Below are 21,390 nucleotides of genomic sequence, written 5' to 3'. Positions count from 1 at the left end.
CCTCTCATCTCCACCTTCTGGTTGAGTGCCTGGGCTCAGAGCAGGAACTTGCACAGAGTTTGCAGCCAGGTGCGTTCCTGGGAGCTGGGCTGGTTGTGCCCCGCAGTCAGCCTGCTGCCTTTATCAAAGAGCTGATAACTTTGCCTCCTACCTGCGTGAGGCTTCTGGAAGCATCTACCTGGCTGTCTCTTGGTCCTGCAGTCCCACACGTGGCACACTGTCTCTATCCTATGCCTGTGGCAACACCTGCACAGAAAGGGTGCCTCAGAGGTGGAGCCTGGAGGCTGCTCAGTCTTGGGAGGCGGACCTGGTGCACAAAGGGCGCTCCACTCTCAGAAGCAGGTGTTCTCAGGCTCCGGCCCAGTGGACCTGTGAGGCGGCCAGTCTCCAGCATCCCCGCCGGCGCCTCCAGGAGCAGCAGGAGCCCCACCGCCGCCTGAGCAGGGAGACCCTGGTCTGTGTCCACCTTGGCCGGCAAGATGCTGCCTGTGTCCGCGGAGGTGAAGACCAGCCCGGTGCAGAAGGCGAACTTCTGCTCGCGCCTGTTTGTCTGGTGAGTGCCCTGTCTGAGCTGTGACATTCCACTGCGGGGCAAGCCTGACACTGTCGGCTTCTGTTGGGGACCAAGGGACAAGGCGAGGGAGCATGCCTGGGTGCCTGGGGCCGGTGGGGTTGGGACGTTGGGAGGGGTAGGGTTGGGAGGGGTACCAAGGAACCTGGTGTCAGGGGAACTGAGTCTCCCTGCCTTGCTGCTCTCCACCCAGCCAGCCCTGGAGCCTGCGAGCTGATGCAGCAGGAGCAGAAGGCAAGGAGGTTGCTCAGGGGGAGTCACTGCCCAGCAGGAGAAGGGACTGGGCTCCCTACCTCCACCTTATCCAGTGGCCTCAGAACCATTCAGGAATTCGCTGTCAGTTCTGAAATAAGCTGCAACTCCCCCCGCCCCAAGAAAGCAGCTTGTGAACAATTTTCTTTATCTATTTAGTGCCCTGCATCTTTGCCATCTTCCAATAATGTCCCCACCTTTTCCCAAGTTCCTTAGGTGAACATCTGAGTTCCAACTGCCCTGAGGCTCCCTCTTTCCCCCTGTCTATGACCATGTATTTCTTTCTGTCCCTCCTTCACTTCCTGTGTGGTCCTGTATGTCCTGGTACCTAGTTTTGGCCAATTTCATGCGTGTACAAAACACTATTGTTTTGTATGAAATGAATGGGGACGTTATTCTGGAACATGTGCTGCTTTTGCCTGGGGCACACGGCCAGGAGTAGAGTATGTATTTGACCACAGCCCCTGGCCCTATTGTGAATATCTCCACTTCTACCTTTGAGAACCAAACCCTGGGGATGGGGTCCCTGAAACCTGTGGCATCTTATCCAGATCTCTGTCCTTCAGAGAAGCAGTGCACAGTCTTGATGCAGGTGGTCCTGCCCAGGAGTCCTTTGGTCCTGAAACCACTGACAGGTCCATGAGCTGGGAGGAAACACAGAGATGAAAAGCACTGCAGAGAGTTCAAGCTCTTAATTGAAGTCTTCATCTAACAGCTGGGACTACAGATATGCAGGCCTGAACCTTTGGATTTTAATCCCACTTGGGTGATTATTAGGTCTTAAAGATAACCCATTTATCTTTTCCACAAATTCTGATACTTCTTTTATTGGACAGCCTAGGGGATCCCCAGGGGGATGGCAGCTCCTATGTTTGTTTTGATAGTGATGTATTCAGTGCATGTAGCTACATCCCTTGGCTATTTGATCACCCTTTAGGAAAGAAGGACCTAGAAGAAGGAATATGTGTGTGGTTACCATAAATAATAGCAAAGTAGACAAATGTCTCTTTAACGTCAAGTAAGGCAAGAAACTCTCAAAGCACATTCTGTTTGTTGACTTTGAAAATGTATGTGCATAGAAATGGAAGGTGAAGACTTCCAGTTTCATTGGCACCCATTTCCAGTTTTCCTGCTGGGGAGGAAGGAGCTATTACCTCTTATTTCATGCTTGAAGACTCTGAAGCATAGAGGTTGAGTAAGTTGCTTACCATCACACAGCTTGTAAGTGGTGGAGTGGGATCTCAAACCAGGAAGTCTGGTTCTGGGGTCTGTGTTTCTTGTGTATGTAACTGTTGTGCTTGTCATGGAATTGGTTGCCTGGAATTGTGCCAGGGGCCTAGCCCAGGATGAGACCCCTTATCATGATGGGGAGGTTCTTTCTCCCTCAGATTCCCACAACCAATAAGTAAACTGATGGTGTGACTGGTAGAGTACAAGCTTTGCTCAGTGACCAAAGAATGGAAAAGCGGAGACTTAGTTTGCAAGTCAACCTCTCAGTCCAACTAGGTATATAGGAGGGTTGAAGTAAAAAGAAGGGAATCAGGTTAAGAGAGGGAGGAATATTCATGGCTTACCCAAAAATGCAGTGTGATTTGGACCTGAAATTAAGGTAGCACTCCTTTTTAGTCCTTGTATGAGCTCTTTGCTTTGTTGTCATAGCCATTGTCAACTTTAGTGGTCCTGGTTGGTGTGTAATTTATCATGCTTATATATTATACTGGATGCATAATGAGGCTCTGTGTCTACTAGATGTTCGAGCTTCTGCCATTTGGGTCCTACCTAGTTCTAATCAGTTCTTATTTTTTTCTTTCCTTTTGTGATTGAGCCTGAAACTCAGATAAGAGCAGTTGGTTTCCATTCGAGGGAGGGACAGGGATATATTTCTGGGTTATCAGCCTTTCCTTTTTACTGCTCCTTATTACTGAAGGACTCTGAAGGGGCAAAGGTTCATCTTCTGATCTTACTACCTGCTAAGCATAGGCATTGTCACATACTGAGTTCAGTTCAGTTCAGTTGTTCAATGTGTCTGACACTTTGCGATCCCATGTACTGCAGCACACCAGGTTTCCTTGTCCATTGTGAACTCCTGGAGCTTGCTCAAACTCATGTCCATTGAGATGGTGATGCCGTTCAAATATCTCATCCTCTGTCGTCCCCTTGTCCTCCCGCCTTAAATCTTTCCCAGCATCAGGGTCTTATCCAATGACTCAGTTCTTTGCATCAGGTGGCCAAAGAATTTGTCCTTCCAATGAAAATTCAGGAAAGATTTTGTTTAGGATTGACTGGATGGATCTCCTTGCACTCCACGAGTCTTCTCCAAAATACAGTTCAAAAGCATCAATTCTTCGGTGCTCAGTTTTCTTTATAGTCCAAACCTCACATCCATTCATGACTACTGGAAAAGCCACAGCTTTGACTATACAGATGTTTGTCAGCAGAGTAATGTCTCTGCTTTTTAATATGCTGTCTAGGATGGCCATAACTTTTCTTCCAAGGATCAAGCGTCTTTTAATTCATGGCTGCAGTCACCATCTGCAGTCATTTTGGAGCCTCCAAAATAAAGTCTGTCACTGTTTCCATGTTTCCCCATCTATTTGCCATGAAAAGGAGTATGTCAAGGCTGTATATTGTCACCCTGCTTATTTAACTTATATGCAGAGTACATCATGAGAAACGCTGGACTGGAAGAAACACAAGCTGGAATCAAGATTGCCAGGAGAAATATCAATAACCTCAGATATGCAGATGACACCACCCTTATAGCAGAAAGTGAAGAGGAACTAAAAAGCCTCTTGATGAAAGTGAAAGTGGAGAGTGAAAAAGTTGGCTTAAAGCTCAACATTCAGAAAACGAAGATGATGGCATCCAGTCCCATCACTTCATGGGAAATAGATGGGGAAACAGTGGAAAAGAGTGTCAGACTTTATTTTTTTGGGCTCCAAAATCACTGCAGACGGTGACTGCAGCCATGAAATTAAAAGACGCTTACTCCTTGGAAGGAAAGTTATGTCCAACCTAGATAGCATATTCAAAAGCAGAGACATCACTTTGCCAACAAAGGTCCGTCTAGTCAAGGCTATGCATAGTTTTTCCTGTGGTCATGTATGGATGTGAGAGTTGGACTGTGAAGAAGGCTGAGCACTGAAGAACTGATATGTTTAAACTGTGGTGTTGGAGAAGACTCTTGAGAGTTCCTCGGCCTGCAAGGAGATCCAACCAGTCCATTCTGAAGGAGATCAGCCCTGGGATTTCTTTGGAAGGAATGATGCTAAAGCTGAAACTCCAGTACTTTGGCCACTTCATGTGAAGAGTTGACTCATTGGAAAATACTCTGATGCTGGGAGGGATTGGGGGCAGGAGGAGAAGGGGACGAAGAGGATGAGATGGCTGGATGGCATCACTGACTCGATGGACGTGAGTCTGAGTGAACTCCGGGAGTTGGTGATGGACAGGGAGGCCTGGCGTGCTGCGATTCATGGGGTCGCAAAGAGTCGAACATGACTGAGCAACTGAACTGAACTGAACTGAACTGTTGGGACCAGATGCGTGATCTTCATCTTTTGAATGTTAAGTTTTATGCCAGCTTTTTTCACTCTCCTCTTTCACCATCATTGAGAGGCTCTTTAGCTCTTCTTTTCTTTCTGCCATCAGTTCAGTCAGTCAGTTCAGTTGCTCAGTCATGTCCAACTCTTTGCGACACCATGAACCGCAGCACACCAGGCTGCCCTGTCCATCACCAACTCCCGGAGTTTATCCCAAACTCATGTCCATTGAGTTGGTAATGCCATCTAACCATTTCATCCTCTGTCATCCCCTTCTCCTCCTGCCTTTAATCTTTACCAACATCAGGGTCTTTTCAGATAAGTCAGCTCTTTGTATCAGGTGACCAAAATATTGGAGTTTCAGCTTCAACATCAGTCCTTCCAATGAACACCCAGGACTGATTTCCTTTAGGATGGACCTGTTGGATCTTCTTACAGTCCAAGGGACTCTCAAGAGTCTTCTCCAACACCACAGTTCAAAAACACCAATTCTTCTGCACTCAGCTTTCTTTATAGTCCAACTACCACATCCATACATAACTACTGGAAAAACCATAGCCTTGACTAGATCAACCTTTGTTGACAAAGTAATGTCTCTGCTTTTTAATATGCTGTCTAGGTTGGTCATAACTTTGTGGCAGCAATTACGATCTGAAGTGATTTTGGAGCCAAAAAAAGTAAAGTCAGCCACTGTTTCCACTGTTTCCCCATCTATTTGTCATGAAGTGATGGGACCAGATGCCATGATCTTTGTTTTCTGAATGTTGAGCTTTAAGCCAACTCTTTCACTCTCCTCTTTCACTTTAATCAAGACACTTTTTAGTTCTTCTTCACCTTCTGCCACAAGGGTGGTGTCATCTGCATATCTGAGGTTATTGAAATTTCTCCTGGCAATCTTGATTCTGGTTTGTGCTTCATCCAGCCCAGGCTTTCTAATGATGTACTCTGCATATAAGTTAAATAAGCAGGATGACAACATACAGCCTTGACATACTCCTTTTCCTATTTGGAACCAGTCTGTTCCATGTCCAGTTCTAACTGTTGCTTCCTGAACTGCATACAGGTTTCTCAAGAGGCAGGTTAGGTGATCTGGTAGTCCCATCTCTTGAAGAATTTTCCACAATTTATTGTGATTCACACAGTCAAAGGCTTTGGCATAGTCAATAAAGCAGAAATAGATGTTTTTTTCTGGAATTCTAGAAACTTGCCATACTCCTCTCTCCAATCTCTTTTTCCGTGTCCAGTTTTAACTGTTGCTTCCTGACCTGCATACAGATTTCTCAGGAGGCAGGTCAAGTTGTCTGGTATTCCTGTCTCTTGAGGAATTTTTGCACAGTTTGTTGTGATCCACACAGTCAAAGACTTAGCAATAGTCAATAAATCAGAAGTAGATGTTTTTTGTAATTCTCTGGCTTTTTCTGTGATCCAACAGATGTTGGTAATTTGATTCTGGTTCCTCTGCCTTTTCTAAATCCAGCTTTAACATCTGGAAGTTCATGGTTCACGTACTATTAGATAATTTTGAGTATTACTTTGCTAGCGTGTGAGATGAATGCAATTGTGTGGTACTTTGAACATTCTTTGGAATTGCCTTTCTTTGGGATTGATGAAAACTGAACTTTTCCAGTCCTGTGGCCACTGCTCAGTTTTCCAAATTTGCTGGCATATTGAATGTAGCAATTTAAAAGCATCACCTTTTAGGATTTGAAATACCTCAGCTAGAATTCCATCAACTCCACTACCTTTGTTCGTAGTGATGCTTCCCAAGGGCTTATTTGCCTTCATGTTCCAGGATGTCTGGCTGTTGTCCAGTGATTATGCCACCATTGTTATCTGTGTCATGAAGACCTTTTTTGTATAGTTCTTCTGTGTATTCTTGCCACCTCTTCTTAGTATCTTCTGCTTCTGTTACATTCATAACATTTCTGTCCTTTATTGTGTCCATCTTTGCATGAAATTTTCCCTTGGTTTCACTAATTTTCTTGAAGAGATCTCTAGTCTTTCCCATTCTAGTATTTTCCTCATTTCTTTGCCTTGATCACTAGGAAGGCTTTCGTATCTCTCCTTGCTATTCTTTGCAAGTCTGCATTCAGATGGGTATATCTTTGCTTTTCTCCTTTGCCTTTCTCTTATCTTCTTTTCTCAGCTATTTGTAAGCCCTCCTCAGACAACCATTTTGCCTTTTTGCATTTCTTTTTCTTGGGGATGGTCTTGATCACTGCCTCCTGTACAATGTCACTTATCTCTGTCCATAGACCTTCAGGCACTCTGCTATCAGATATAATCCCTTGAATCTATTGTCACTTCCACTCTATAATCATAAGGTATTTGATTTAGGTCATATCTGAATGGTCTAGTGGCTTTCCTTACTTTTTTCAATTTAAGACTGAATTTTTCACTAAGGAGTTCATGATCTGAACAGTTAGCTCCTGGTCTTGTTTTTGCTGACTGTATAGAGTGTCTCCATCTTCAGCTGCAAAGAATATAATCAATCTGATTTTGGTATTGACTATCTGATGATGTTCATGTGTAGTCTTTTCTTGTTTTGTTGGAAGAGGGTGTTTGCTATGACCAGTACATTCTCTTGGCAAAAATTTGTTTGCCTTTGCCCTGCTTCATTTTGTATTCCAAGGTCAAATTTGCCTGTTATTCCAGGTATCTCTTGACTTCCTACTTTTGCATTTCAGTCCCCATGATGAAAAGGATATCTTTTTTGGGGTGTTAGTTCTAGAAGGTCTTGTAGGTCTTCATAGAACCATTCAACTTGAGCTTCTTTGGCATTACTGGTTGGGGCATAGACTTGGATTACCATGATATTGAATAGTTTGCCTTGGAAACGAACAGAGAGCATTTTGTCATTTTTGAGATTGCACCCAAGTACTGCATTTTGGACTCTTTTGTTGACTATGATGGCTACTCCATTTCTTCTAAGGGATTCTTGCCCACAGTGGTAGATATAATGGTCATCTGAGTTAAATTCACCCATTTCACCCCATTTTAGTTCACTGATTCCTAAAATATCAATGTTGACTCTTGGCATCGCCTGCTTGACCACTTCCAATTTACCTTGATTCACGGACGTAACATTCCATGTTCCTATGCAATATTGTTCTTACAGCATCGAACTTTATTTTCATCACCAGTCACATCCACAACTGGGTGTTGTTTTTGCTTTGGGTTAGAGGAGCGGATTTCTCCTGATTCCACCAAAATGAATCTGATTGTCACCAGGCTAGAGTCCCAATTGCTCATAGCCTTGGGTAAAGACCATCTGCCACTTGGTTGTCTCAGTTCTCTAAGAGATAAAACTAATGAGACAATTGAAGAATCATGGGCCGAAGAGCCAGAAAAGGAGAATAAATGTAAGGGGTTCTAAGAATGGCCTTAGAAGCCCAGGGAAGCTGGGGAACCTTCTTTTGTTCCTGTCACAAATTTGTTCAGCCAGGCCCTTTCTGTTTTGAGTATTTGGCCAAGTGACCTTCTCTCTATTAAAGAAGAATTTTTATTGGAGTATAGTTGATTTACAGTGTTGTGTTAGTTTTAGGAGTACAGCAAAGTAAATCAATAGACATATATCCACTATTTTTAAAAGGTTCTTTTCTTTAAAAAAAGATAAAAGCTATTACAGAGTATTAAGTAGAGTTCCCTCTGCTACACAGTAGGTTCTTATCAGTTATGTCTTTTATATATAGTTCCCTGGTGACTCAGACTGTAAAGAATCCGCCTGCAGTGCAGGAGACCAGGCTTAGATCCCTGGGTTGGGAAGATCCAGTGAGGAGAGCATGGCAACCCACTCAGGTATTCTTGCCTGGAGAATTCCCATGGGCAGAGAAGCCTGGCGGGCTGCAGTTCATGGGGTTGCAAAGAGTTGGATACGTATGTAGTAGTTTATGTATGTCAATCCGAGTCTCTCAATTTGTCCCTTCCTCCCTCCCTCGCTGGTAACCATAAGTTCATTTTCTACATCTGTAACTCTGTTTCTCTTTGGTAGATAAGTTCATTTATACTGCTTTTTAAGATTCCGTGTATAAGTGATACCGTATGATATTTGTCTTTGTCTGCAAGCAGTTTTCTCTGGCAATTGGGATGTGCTCTTTTCTATCTAACCACAAGTGTTAACATAAAAACAACAGGAAATGGTTGGGGGACAAATTCCCCCTTGATCAGCCAGCAGGTAGTCAAGAGCTTTGCAGTGGTCAAGTGTCATGTGGGCCAGAGGCTCTAGTGAAGATTTTGTCATTCTAAGGTTAGAACTGGGTTCTCTACTTACCTAGGCCAGTCTCTGACTTTTTTAATTTCTTTTTTTTATACTTAGGGTATTATAAATTCTTTCTCATGCTAGGCTCACCAGGGATCCTACAAGAGTGACAACTGCTATTACCAGTCCAGCTCCCCTCCTGACTAGATGAATGGCCCCCTTTGATTCACAGGTTGTGCGAGTGTAATTAAAATCTGAATGTAACCTTGATCTGGGTGTGAACCACATATAGCCCAGTGTCCCCTGGTAGTTTTCTTGGAGATGGTTGATGGCCCAACATGGGTGGCCCTTGCTACAAGGTCCTCAAGGAACAAACATCCCTCAGGGGCACACACACGGTCTTTGAATTTTATTGAGTCTTGTTTAGGCTCATGGTGGTGCCCTTCCATCCAGGGTACTTGCTCATGGCCAGGCCCCTCCATGTTTGGTATGATCCTATCCCCAGAGCCCTTAAGCATGGTAATTATCTAGAGTCGGCCATGCCTGTAAGTGGAGGGCTCACAGTAAATGGTTGGTTGGACCCCCAGAAAACAGGGATTTGACTAACACATATGTCTTTGCAGCGGTGTGGTGGCAGTGGGGGCAACCTTGATGTCCCTGGGCAGAAACCTGGGCATGGTGGAATTAAACCGTAGTTTGGTGATATTGTCAGCTAAAGTTCCCTGAAAGTCTGGTGAGCAATATTTATTCCCCAACTGAGGCTGATGGTGACAGACCCAACAATCAGTAAAATTCCAGCCCTTTTGGATGTTTGAATGTTACTTTTAAAAATAAATGAATTTTCCCGAGAGTGATGCCGAGGAGGACCATAAGAAGAATCAATCGCATTTTAGTTGGGAAGCTATTACTTATCTTGAGGTTGTCTTCAGAAGGTTGGGTTCAGAAAGAGGCTCACATGAGTGTTCTGGCTGAGGGGAGTCTGACAGGACTGTAAGTAGTTCCGGGTCCAGAGCCTGTTAGACTCACGGTGTTGTGTCCATAAGATAACTCCCTGTAAAAACTTCTCTGTGTTGACAACTGATCTAAGGAGACCTTGAGACCTCAAGTTTGCAACTTCTTTGAATATTACTGGTGCTAAGACACTTCAGTCATGTCCGACTGTGACCCCATGGACTGGAGCCCACCATGCTCCCCTGTCCATGGGATTTTCTAGGTTTGAACACTGAAGTGGGTCGCCATTTCCTTCTCCAGGGAATCTTCCCAACCTGGGGATCGAACCAGCATCTCTTACATCTCCTGCTTTAGCAGACGGATTCTTTACCACTAGCGCATGTAGGGGAGAAGGCAATGGCAACCCACTCCAGTACTCTTGCCTGGAAAAGCCCATGGATGGAGGGGCCTGGAGGGCTTCAGTCCATGAGGTTGCTAGGAGTCGGACATGACTGAGCGACTTCACTTTCACTTTTCACTTTCATGCATTGGAGAAGGAAATGGCAACCCACTCCAGTGTTCTTGCCTGAAGAATCCCAGGGATGGGGGAGCCTGGTGGGCTGCCTTCTATGGGGTCACACAGAGTCGGACACGACTGAAGCGACTTAGCAGCAGCAGCAGCAGCGCATGTAGGTATCCTTCAATCTGATACATTTCAGAAGACTTAAGTCCTCAGTAATACAGGAACATATCTGCAGCCTTACCCACAATGGCCATTCAGCTCTATTCTGCATGCCTGACCCACTGTTACTTTATTTGATTTCTAAACATTTTTTTTCTTAATAATTAAAGCAGATGTACAATGTATGTTCAGTAGGCCACAAAAAGGCTGCTTTAATTATGTAATATATAAGCCAGCATGACTTTCCTATACCTAGAATGTATGTGTGTTTGTAAGCATATATCTAATTTTCCCCATATCTTTCTATATTTAAAATGTAGACTTTTTTTTTAACAATGTCCATGAATGTAGGTTTCTAATTAGAGATGTGTAATTTGGATATATGTCACTCTCCTTTTAATTTTTAACAGGTGGCTAAACCCCTTGTTTAAAATTGGTCACAAACGGAAATTAGAACCAGATGACATGTACTCGGTGCTTCCAGAAGATCACTCCCAGCACCTCGGAGAAGAGCTGCAAGGGTGAGCACAGACATCAGGGAGAAGGGGAGAAAGACTGAGAATTTCCACGTGGGGCTAAAGGTTTGAGGGAGGCTTTGCCTTCCTCTGGGTTCTTCTGAGACTCCTCTCCTGACATTGCATGCTCAGCCACTCAGTTGACCCTGGGCTTAGCCCACTTTGGAGGCCCGCGTTCCCTGTGCATCTGTGGGCATGGAGGGAGCCCACAGCCACGGCCCTGGAGGCCGAGCTCTATCCCCGTAGGTGGGGTCCCTGGAGGAGGGAGTCTGCCCACCTGAGCTGCTTGTGACCTGTGAATCCAGCAAATCTTGGCAGGAACTTGTTTCCAGAATCTGGAACTTTTGCCTCAAGGCCTGTTTCTCTGGTGCTTCAGAGTCTGCACTGCTTATCTTTTAGGAGCCCTGTGAGCAGGTAGCCAGCATCTATGGGGCAGCCATAGAGTGCCCTGTAGTGAAGGCTTATCTTCCCCTCTGTCCCTCTCCCATTTCCCCTTTGGTGGACACGCTGTTCTTTACTGTGCTTTGTTTTGTATCACAGGTACTGGGATCAAGAACTGAAGAGAGCCCAGAAGGATGCACAGGAGCCTTCCTTAATGAAAGCAGTCATAAAGTGTTACTGGAAATCCTATTTAATTTGGGGAATGTTTACATTTCTGGAGGTAAAAGATTTTCATACTGTGCACTGCTTTTTGGTGTATGTGTCTCTGTACTGAGGTGGAAGGGACCAGTGGGGAGAGCCAGTGGTCTAAGGTCTGAGGATAAACCCTCATGGAAACATGATAGAGCTCAGAGGTTGTATTCATCTTTAGAATGGCGAGAACTGGACTCCAGGGGTTACTGTTCTTTTAACTGGTTAAAGAGTGTTGTGGAAGGATGGCCTTGAAATAAAAGACATTTTATATTATGGTAGAAAGTTCCTGGTGTTCAGTATAAAGGCTGACTGATCTTTGACCAAAAGAAGATTCCAACAGCCTCAGGCAATATGTGCCCTGTGATTTAGAGGAAGGTAATTTGGACCTGAGCCCAGAATAAAGTACCTTTTATGGCACTTTGTTATAGTTTAACAAGGTAAAGATTATTACCTTGACCAGGTCACATCTGATAAATGCTTTTCTAAGAAGATATCATCGCCTTTCCTCTTCCAGGGGAACAGAACCCAGCATCTGGACCATAGCTGCCCAGAACTTCTAAGAGCACACCTTTCCCCAGGCTGCCCCCTTCCCCATGGGCTGGAACTGTGAGCAAAGCCCCCGTGGGGAGGAGCTCCAGCTTCACCGTGAATTCTGTGCACCCTCCACGCTGCTTTCTTTCCCTGGTTGTGGGAGCAGATTCCTGGTTGAAGGGGGATCCTGGTATCCTGGCATTGGCAGAGGGTATAGGAGGGAATGTGCAGGGCAAACCAGAGGCAGAAAGCTGTGAGGTCAGTGACCCCTGTGACCCTGAAGATCCTGGGTCAAGATCCCCCAGAGGACAATCCACCTGGGGACACAGTGCCGTCAGCCGCCCTGTTCTGGCTGAGCCTGCTGGGGGTCTGCTGCAGACCTCCCTGGGGAGCTCATGCTCTCCGTGGTCCCTTAGCGCTGCCTTAGGGACACGGGCGGCGTGTGAGTGTGTGAGAGCAGGACGGGTGGAAGATGCAGGTGCTGTGAAAGGGATGGAGGAGGTGGAGAAGGTGTGAGCTGTCCTCAGTCCATTGTGTTCGGGGTGTGGTGGGTGGGCCAGGTGGTTTACAGGTGGGAGGCATGGCTCTTGTTTAAAGGCTGCGCTGGACTGAAGGGCACTGTGGGCAGTGGGCAGCTGGGCAGGTGAAGTCCACCCCACACAACTGGAGAGACAGAGAACCTGTCAGCTCCCAGGTGACTGGATGGCCCTGGGGGATGGAGTTCTCACTGATTTCAGAAGAGGATTGGCCATTGTGCCAGAGGGTGGGACAGGTATGTGGGGCAGGGTGCCGCCTTTGAGAGGGCACTGACCACCTAGCTACTGCAGTGCCCTGTGAAGGACAGGAGTGGGAGAGGGAGCAGGAGCCCGTCGGGCTGCCCCAGCCCTTCTTTGTCCCATGTGCAGCTGTCCCAGTCATGGAATTTCCGCATAGTCACAGTAAGTCTGTTTGAAATACACAGGTGGCAAGCTGGTGTGGCCTGTTTGTGCAGGATTTCCTGACCTCAGACAGCAGAGCTCTCATGAATTCTTATCAGGAAACCCTGGGGCCTCAGTGTCTGCCTGTGGCTCATGCCAGGTGCCTGGTTGGATGAGTGGCCTCAGGGTTTAATGCTGGATCATATCCTGGAGCAGGTTTCTTTCTGCTGTCGCTGGTTCTCTAGTTTCTCTTTGGTACAAGATGCAAAAGAGTCTTAAAGTCAGGTGGGTTCAAAGCAGAGCCCATGTGGCTGGGTTTGAACTGAGCTACTGGTTTTTCTTGCTGTTCTGGGCTGTTAGCCCCTTGAGTGGGGTCACTAAGCCTTGGATGGATCCCATTCTAATATGAGTTCTGGGTCTTGGCTGTGGCAGCTCATGGGAGAAACAGACATAGAGAGAGAGGCCACAGGATCTGGGGTTCTTCCTGAGATGGAATCCTCCCCACTGTGGTGCTGGGAGTGTTGATTTCAAAGTTGTCCAGCCCCATTAATACTTCCTGCTGGGGTCCAGGAAGGCCAGGCCTGGGGCTGCATAACGTGCAACTGGTAGAGCCCTGGGCCCTTTCAGGAGGTTGGTCTCTGGGTGGTCATGGCGGAGAAGTGGGGAGTTTAAATTTAGGGGCTCATCTGTGTGGCAGTACTGCTAGTACTAGTAGCAGTGCTAGTTAGTTAAATAATTGATTTTATGAAGCAATTTCCTGTGTTGTGATCAATCTATACTGCTTGTTATTCTTTATATTTTAGATGGTGGAAGATCTAAACTCAGCCCAGGATTTTCTAAAACACAAACATGTTTCCTTTTTGATCTCCGGCCCTCTTTTAATCCCTCAGGTGCACAGAATGCCCTGTGGATCATCCATGATCCCAAGAAGTGCGGTCTTTCCACCCACAGCATGAGCAGGGCCTCCCAGGTACTCCTGGCAGCCCCAGTGGGAGAAAGCAGGGTGATGCCAGTCCAGAGTGAGGCTTTTAGGGTTTTAGGATTTTGAGATATGAAAATCTCTGTCCTATGAGAAGGGCTTCCCTTGTGGCTCAGCTGGTAAGGAATCTGCCTGAAATGAGGGAGACCTGGGTTTGATCCCGGGGTTGGGAACATCCCCTGGACAAGGGAAAGGCTACCCACTCCAGTTTTCTGGCCTGGAGAATTCCATAGGCTGTCCTTTGAGAACTGAGGAGTATCTCTTCCTCTCAGAGAAACAAGTACCAGGCTGTGGAGCACTTGCTGGTCACCCCTAATTAGAACAGAACAGCCGGAGAGCTCCCAGCACCCCTGGCCCCTGTGTGCACCTCCACGGGTACTGTGGGTGGGGAGGACAGGTCTCTGCCTGCCCGGGGCCCTCAGGGTGGAGAGGAGGAGCCTGAAGCCTCTGCCTGGGCCTGAGTCACAGAGACCACCTCCCCAGGTCATCAGTGCTTCTCTCTGAAAGGTGAGGTCTCCATTGCTGCTGTGTAAGTGGGGTGACCTCAGAGAGCCAGAGTGGGTTCACCCAGTCCCTTCCCCTGAGAGGGGAGGTGTTGCCGGGAGTTGTGTCCTTTTCCCAGGACTCTTAGAAGTGGCCCAGCCTTGTCTGGTCACTTGGCCTTTGTTTGAAGCCACTTTTGCTGATGGTCTCTGGTCCAGGTGGAGGCTGTGGGAAGCATGTGTGTGTGTAAATGTTCACTTTGGAGCTCAGCTAATGGGCAGGAAGTAAACAGAATCCTCTGCATCCCACAGTGGCCTTTGTGCCTCGACTCACGGCTGGTTTCCCAAGAGCTGAGTGATCTTTGCATTTATTTCCCAATCCTTTCTTCCATGTGTCCCTCACTTTGCTCAACCCAGGAGTCTGGGGAGTGTCTGTTGGTGGCAAAGACACTGTGGGCTGACAGCAACCACTGAGGACCACACAGCAAGGGAGAGAAGGAGGGGGCCTTGAGCCAAGCAGAAAGAGACCTGCCGAGCAGACCTGCTGTGTGCGCCCTGCTGGTTCCTAAGAGCATAACATTAGCCATTAGCCATTCAGTTCAGTTCAGTTCAGTCGCTCAGTCGTGTCCAATTCTTTGCGACCCCATGAATCGCAGCATGCCAGGCCTCCCCGTCCATCACCAACTCCCAGAATTTTAGGTGTTAGTAATATCCACAGTGATGACCTTGAGTTATAAATTAGGGTTTTATATCCACCTTCTTTTCTTTTTCTAAGCATATGTAAATTTTTAATGTAAAATTAAAAGAATTTTTTAAAATTGAAGTATGATTGGCTTATAATGTTATATTAGTTTCTGGTATACATCATTAGTGATTTAATATTTTATACAGTACATGATAAGTGTAGTTACCAACTGTCACCATGCAAAATTATTCCAATATTATTGAATATATTTCCTATGTTATATAATTCCATGATTTACTTATTTTTAAAAGTTTATATATTTATTTTTTGTCCCCAGTCCCCTTTTACTTATTTTATAATTTGGAGTTTGTACCTCTTAAGTTCCCTCACCTATTTCACTTGTTTCCTCCACCCCCTTCAATCCATTTTCTTTATGTAGTCAGGGAAGTAGGAGACTCTTTTTGAAAGATTGCATTCATAATGGTTAAAAATTGCAGCAATCTGGGTAGAAGTGAAACTTTATAGTCTAGAAAATTTGGTTTTACACATGACTTTTCTCAAGAGTTCTTGTTCCACTGTGGTCTCCTGTGAGGAACAATGAGTTTTCCAAGCCTTTGTGAATCCAGCCTCTGCCATTAAGAATAAATCTCTTACCAGGACTTCTAATAATAAAAGTGATGAGAAACCCTTGTTTTTATGGTGGTTTCAGAGCACTCTGAGCTGTTGTAACTCATTTAGTTGTCCCAGGAGTCCTCTGAGGGAGGCAAGGCAGGTATTTTCACAGATAAAGACCTGGGGGCCGAAGAGGGCACACGGTGGGCTTGGGGTCCTGTGACTGGCAGGTGGCCGACCTGGTCTCTGAGGCACTGTGCTCTGACTGCTAGACCCATGTTCTCTGTGTTCTGTCCTTTCCTCCCACAGCCTCCACTGAGGCTCAGAGCCAAGAGGAGCTGCTTTTCTAGAAACAGCTCTGGCCCCTCTGTCACCTGATTTCTATAGTGTTTTTTTTTTTTTTTTTTTTTCCTTTTTAATTTCCTGTAGATTTTTAAGAACATTTCAAAAATACAAAAATAGAATAGAATGAAAGGGTAACACAACGTGTCACTCCAGAATAGGGCATTCTGGCAGAAAAATTGTTGTGAGTTGGTTGTGTTTTTCAGAAATAGACACAGGAGAAACTCTGAAGACAGAGTAGAAGTTATTCTTCTGAGGGACATTTACACAGATAAAGGAAATCTCCATTTGTAAAGGTGTCTCCCTCTCTGTACCAGAAAAGAAGGATGGCTCTAAATCACAGCAGAATCCTGTTGAAGGACAGTCTTCAAGAAGGATGAAATCTGTATAACACACCCAACCCTGCTGTAGTTTAAGCTGCTTCTCCTGCTAACCTCTCATTGGCGCTCCATCACCTTTTCTTTTGTCTTTAGGGGGAGATGGCATTTAAAGTGGTGGCTTGGGCCATCTCAGGGAGTTACTCAGTTCTTCTTGATATTTCACATGTATATCAGAAATATACATGTTAATAAACTTCTGTTTGATTTTCTCTTGATATTCTGTCATTTATTACAGGGATCCTCAGCTAAGAACTCAGAAGGATAAAGGGAAATAAGCCCCTATGTCACCCTAAGTCAGCTTCAATAATTGCCATAATGAGCAGTCTTGATTCATCTAAAACTCACCCTCACTTCCCAAGATTCTTTTAAAGAAGTTCCAAGACATCAAATCATTTTTATACATAAATATTTTAGTATGTATCTTTAAAAGATGTGGAATCTCCCCCCACTAAACATATTTACATTAAACATTATTTTTATAGACTTCCCTTGTGTCTCAGACGGTAAAGCATCTGCCTACAATGTGTGAGGCCCAGGTTCAATCCCTGGGTTGGGAAGATTTCCTGGAGAAGAAAATAGCAACTTACTCCGGTATTCTTGCCTGGAAAATCCCATGGTTGGAGGAAGATGGTAGGCTAGAGTCCATGGGGTCACAAAGAGTTGGACATGACTGAGCGCCTTCACTTTCACTTTATTGTTTTATGCATAAATATTAACTTTAATATCATTAGTATCTAGCCAGTGCTCACAGTTGTCTTTTTTCCCCTCTTCTGTTGGAAGCAGTATTAAATAAGGTACACTTGGCTGACACAGGTTATTCAGATTGCCTTTCTGTTCCCCTCCACCCCAAACCTCTAGGTTGTTTGACCTGTAGAGATTCCCACAGTCTGGATTTGGCTGATCGCATCTCCCCCTGTCTCAATTAACTTGTTCCCCTGGCACCTTAGGTAGGTGTTTAGGTCTAGAAGTTCAATATAGCTCATTTGGATTTTCTTCACCCCTTTCGTCTATGTAGGAGGTAGGCTTGTATATCCCCCTTATAAGGTATATAACATCTTTTGTGTGTGTGTGTGTGTGTGATGTTGGAGCTATTCATGATCCTTGCTCAAGGTCCATTAATTTATTAAGGGTTGCAAAGTGGGGATGCTCTAAGCTCTTTAGTTAACACTGAACTATAGTGTTTATAGGGAGAGTAGGGAGAATAATTTTTTCCGTTTTTAAAACCTGTTTCAAAATGGGGAATTGGTTCTCCTCTAGTGAGGAGAGGGACTAGTGAGTTTTCATGGTTGGTTGTTTGGTTTGGTTTTGTGAATGTCAGTTTGAGCTCATGGATTTAAGCATTTCTGATCTGCTTCAGTCCATTTTATTTGTTATGCTTATATCAATCTTGGGCCATCTTTGGGCAGTGGGAGTATATTCAGGTTGGGTCCTAAGTCTTTTGCACACACTCTAGAAGTCTTGGCTATTTTTTTTTTTTTAATGTCTTTTTTTGCTTGTTTTGGTTTTTTTGTTTTTGTTGTGACAGGATGTTTCTAGTTCATTTTGTACAGCATTGCTCAGCCCTGGAATCATCCATTTCTCAAGCAGCCCTGTCTTCTTTTAGTGTGAAATGGTATTTAAAGACTATAATCTGGATGTTAGAGGGGATATTGCTCTTGCTTATTGTTTTTTGGCTTTTTTTCGTTAGACCAAGTTAGAATACATTTTTAAGGTAAACAAATATGTTTATATGGGTGTTTCCAATCCAAATCAGATACAGGACACTAGTTTTTTACTTAATCTTATTTTGCTTACATCTGTATCTCTTTTCTCCCATCATCTATTCTCTTTGTCCCATATCTAAGGCCAATTCTCAATGATATCAACATAATTATTTATTTGTTTTACCTTATAATGTGACTTCTGAAAACATAAAATTTATCTTTTGCAGTTATTCTGTCTTCACATGGGTGTATCATGCAGAGAATGTGTTTTCAAATTGTTTTGTTTAAACCACTTTTGATAGTTCTTTTTTGTATGGCTCTTTGAACCAACAGGATGGGTAGATATATAGGTAGTTTTATTTAAATTTACTCTGAAAATTTTAGGAATTGCTTTTCAAAAAATTAGTTCTTTTATAATTATAATTCTGTTATATGCTTTCATGATTCCAAAATCAAGACAAGGCTACTTTTAAAGAAGGCTGATATCCTTGTTAGCTCCTATTCTAATTCTCCTTCTCCTTTTAGAGATTAACTTTCCAGGCTAATTTTGACTCATCTGTTTATTAATGTTTTTTTAAATATGGTTTATCTGAAATTTTAGTTTTCCTACCCGTGAGAATGAAAATTTTCAATTTCAATGCTGTAAATCTCTGGAACTTGGGTTATAAGATTTTTCTGGAAGTATGAAATGTGTCATGGGACTCTGGTTAAAACTCTTTGTGATCATTGTAACTCCTTCATAGCAGGTCTGTAGCCATTCCAGGCTCAGATGCAAAGACAATGCAAGAGTGGAGGTTAGCAGATGCTTACATGGGGTTAGTTTCTGCATCCAGACTCTTCCAGGGAGAGGAATCTTCAGGCTCCACCCTAATCAGTTGAACCTAAACCAGTTTCTGGAGGCTGGACCTCGGGCATCAGAGTGCCCTTATCCCCACCCAGGTGATTCTAAGGTGCAGTCAGGATGAAGACCACTGTGTAAAAGAGGAGTGAAGGTTAGGATATCTAGAATGCTGGTGGGTATGATTTCACAGATTCACTGCTTTTTCTCCTCATCTTTGGATTTTTCTCAACTCTACTTTAGAACTCCCCCAGTTCTTTTTTTTTTTTTTACTTTACAATATTGTATTGATTTTGCCATACATCAACATGTATCTGCCACAGGTGTACATGTGTTCCCCATCCTGAACCCTCCTCCCACCTGCCTTCCCATACCATCCATCTGGGTCATCCCAGTGCAGCAGCCCCAAGCTTCCTGTATCCTGCATCGAACCTGGACTGGCGATTCGTTTCTTATATGATATTATACATGTTTTAATGCCATTCTCCCAAATCATCCCCCCATCCCTCTCCCACAGAGTCCAAAAGACTGTTCTATACCTCTGTGTCTCTTTTGCTGTCTCACATACAGGGTTGTCATTACCATCTTTCTAAATTCCATATATATGCGTTAATATACTGTATTGGTGTTTTTCTTTCTGGCTTACTTCACTCTGTATAATAGGCTCCAGTTTTATCCACCTCATTAGAACTCCCCCAGTTCTAAAGATTAACTGCCTGTTCAATTTTTCCCTACAAGCTCACTCTTTTCTGCTTATATGTTTCACTCAAGTGTTTTTCTTTGTTAGCTTGCTTCTATTTTTGTGTGTTTATTTCCATGAATGAGATGTGAGGAAATTGGGTGAGAAATGTTTCAAGTACCTTAACTTGGAGGAGGAATTCTATCCACTGCAGAAGTTCTAGTTTCTAACTGAACCCTGCAAGAAGTTATCCTAAGAAGCAAAAGGTGGGACCCAATATCAGGTGCTTTCAGGAGGCTGAATACCAAGGACTCTGTCAAGAAATGGCTACCACCAGTTTCCCTCGCAGTCCGGTGGTTAAGACTCCATGTACCCAATGCAGATATGAGGGTTTTTGATCCCTGGACTGGGAACTAAGATTCTGCATACCACAGGGTGTGGCCAAAATAAAAAGTCTGCCTCAGAGACTCAGACTGTCAGATAATCCTGAATAATGGATGTTGCGGTATTAAATTCAGCTCTTTTAAAGATCCTTTATGATTTCAGAGCTGTGAAGAATTCTTGTGAAAGAATAAGAACTATATTCTCAATTGGTTTGTGGAAAGAATATACATGTGGTATAGATTGATGTCAGAGAGGAAAGGTTTAAGGGACAGTGTTTGACCTTGTTCCTGCTTATCAAGAAAGTTTTAATTCGGTTAGCTTCATGATTGATAATGAATATTTTCTCAGTTGTTTTATTTCTTATTAGTTGATGGTGAGAATCGGGAATGTACAGATGAGAGAATTCCTTGGTGGTGTCTGCCCACACCAGTGTACATGTGGTGGGGGCAGCTCCCGGAATGGCTGCCACCAGTGTCTGTGTCCCCAGGGTGAGCCACAGCCACTCCTTGCCTCTCTGAGAGACTCTCCAAGGCAAGCAGAGTCTTCTGAAATTCAGTCTACCCTTGGGATTCACACCACTGTTTCATTTGGAGTTAATATTTGGACTAGAGCATTGAGCATATGCAGGAGTTAATCTGGTAGCTGGACAAACTTTTGCCTGGTTTGCCTCAGACAGTTTTACCAATGTCAGAAATGGAAACACTCACAGATTACAAATGCTGCTGCCAGCTGTCCGGCTCTCCATCTCTAACCTTTCTTTGTGTGTGGAGGGGATGGATTTACTCAGTCTACCTTTCATGGCCTCAGTCACGTCTGCTCTGTGTGTTCTGGAAGCTTTGAAGAATCATATTTAATATGTGTCTTCTTACTCTGTATATGTACTTGGGGTTTTGTTTTCATTATTTTGTGCTATTCATTATTTTGCTTTCTATTTTTTCTTTTTGAGAGAAATTACTGGAAAATTGTTTTTTACTTGCTGCTATTTTTCATATGGAGCATAATATCAATTTTCTGTTTTCCATAGTTGCAACTTATGCCAGAATGGAAATTCCTTGTATGTTATACTTTTCATCACTTCTCTGAATTGCCGTGACAGCTCCTTGCTGGAGGCAAAGTTGTGTGTGTGTGCTCAGTCACTCAGTTGTGTCTGACTCTTTGTGACCCCAGGGAATGTAACCCGCCAGGTTCTCTGTCCATAGGGTTATCCTGGCAAGAATCCTGGAGTGGGTTGCCATTTCCTCCTCCAGAGGATCTTCTCAACTCAGGTATTCAACCTGCATTTCCTGTGACTCCTGTATTGAGATGGATTCCTTACCATTGAGCCACTGGAGAAAGTCCCAAAATAATAAATGACTCTCCCCCCAAATTGCATCAGTAACAGTTCATGTTTGAAGTCCTTTGCTATCTTTTTGAAAGATAAGAAATTTTCTATCCCAATTAAATAATAATCATTATCAAGAATAAAAAGAATTCATAGATGAGTGGAAGATATGAGCCATGAAGTGGCATTATACCTTAATGAGGCTATTTCTCCA

At 44.2% G+C, this 21,390-nt stretch overlaps 2 protein-coding genes across 2 annotated transcripts in view; one reads left to right on the top strand and one right to left on the bottom strand.

Moving 5' to 3' along the window:
- The first annotated feature begins 54 nt into the window (after positions 1-54).
- LOC112449074 (ATP-binding cassette sub-family C member 4) lies at positions 55-12,349 on the top strand. The gene is made up of 3 exons (XM_059892300.1): positions 55-553; positions 10,586-10,696; positions 11,231-12,349. The coding sequence occupies exons 1-3, from the start codon at positions 480-482 to the stop codon at positions 11,403-11,405; spliced, it is 360 nt and encodes a 119-aa protein (XP_059748283.1). The 5' UTR covers positions 55-479; the 3' UTR covers positions 11,406-12,349.
- The window catches only part of LOC104970698 (ATP-binding cassette sub-family C member 4), a 102,610-nt gene continuing 93,486 nt past the window's right edge, over positions 12,267-21,390 (bottom strand). Inside the window, exon 9 of the mRNA XM_025000209.2 lies at positions 12,267-12,335. Within this exon, the coding sequence (XP_024855977.1) occupies positions 12,267-12,335 (69 nt within the window). The remainder of the gene's footprint in view (positions 12,336-21,390) is intronic.

The sequence above is a fragment of the Bos taurus genome, chromosome 12, assembly GCF_002263795.3.
Source record: "Bos taurus isolate L1 Dominette 01449 registration number 42190680 breed Hereford chromosome 12, ARS-UCD2.0, whole genome shotgun sequence".
NCBI classification, from domain to species: Eukaryota; Metazoa; Chordata; class Mammalia; order Artiodactyla; family Bovidae; genus Bos; species Bos taurus.
The sequence above is the reverse complement of the archived record's forward strand: the minus strand, read 5'-3'. Positions and strand labels throughout refer to the sequence as shown.

Coding starts and splice junctions, on each gene's coding strand:
- LOC112449074 (XM_059892300.1), top strand. CDS start 480: ATGCTGCCTGTGTCCGCGGAGGTGAAGACCAGCCCGGTGCAGAAGGCG. Junction 554..10,585: donor TGCTCGCGCCTGTTTGTCTG/GTGAGTGCCCTG, acceptor AATTTTTAACAG/GTGGCTAAACCCCTTGTTTA. Junction 10,697..11,230: donor CTCGGAGAAGAGCTGCAAGG/GTGAGCACAGAC, acceptor TTTGTATCACAG/GTACTGGGATCAAGAACTGA.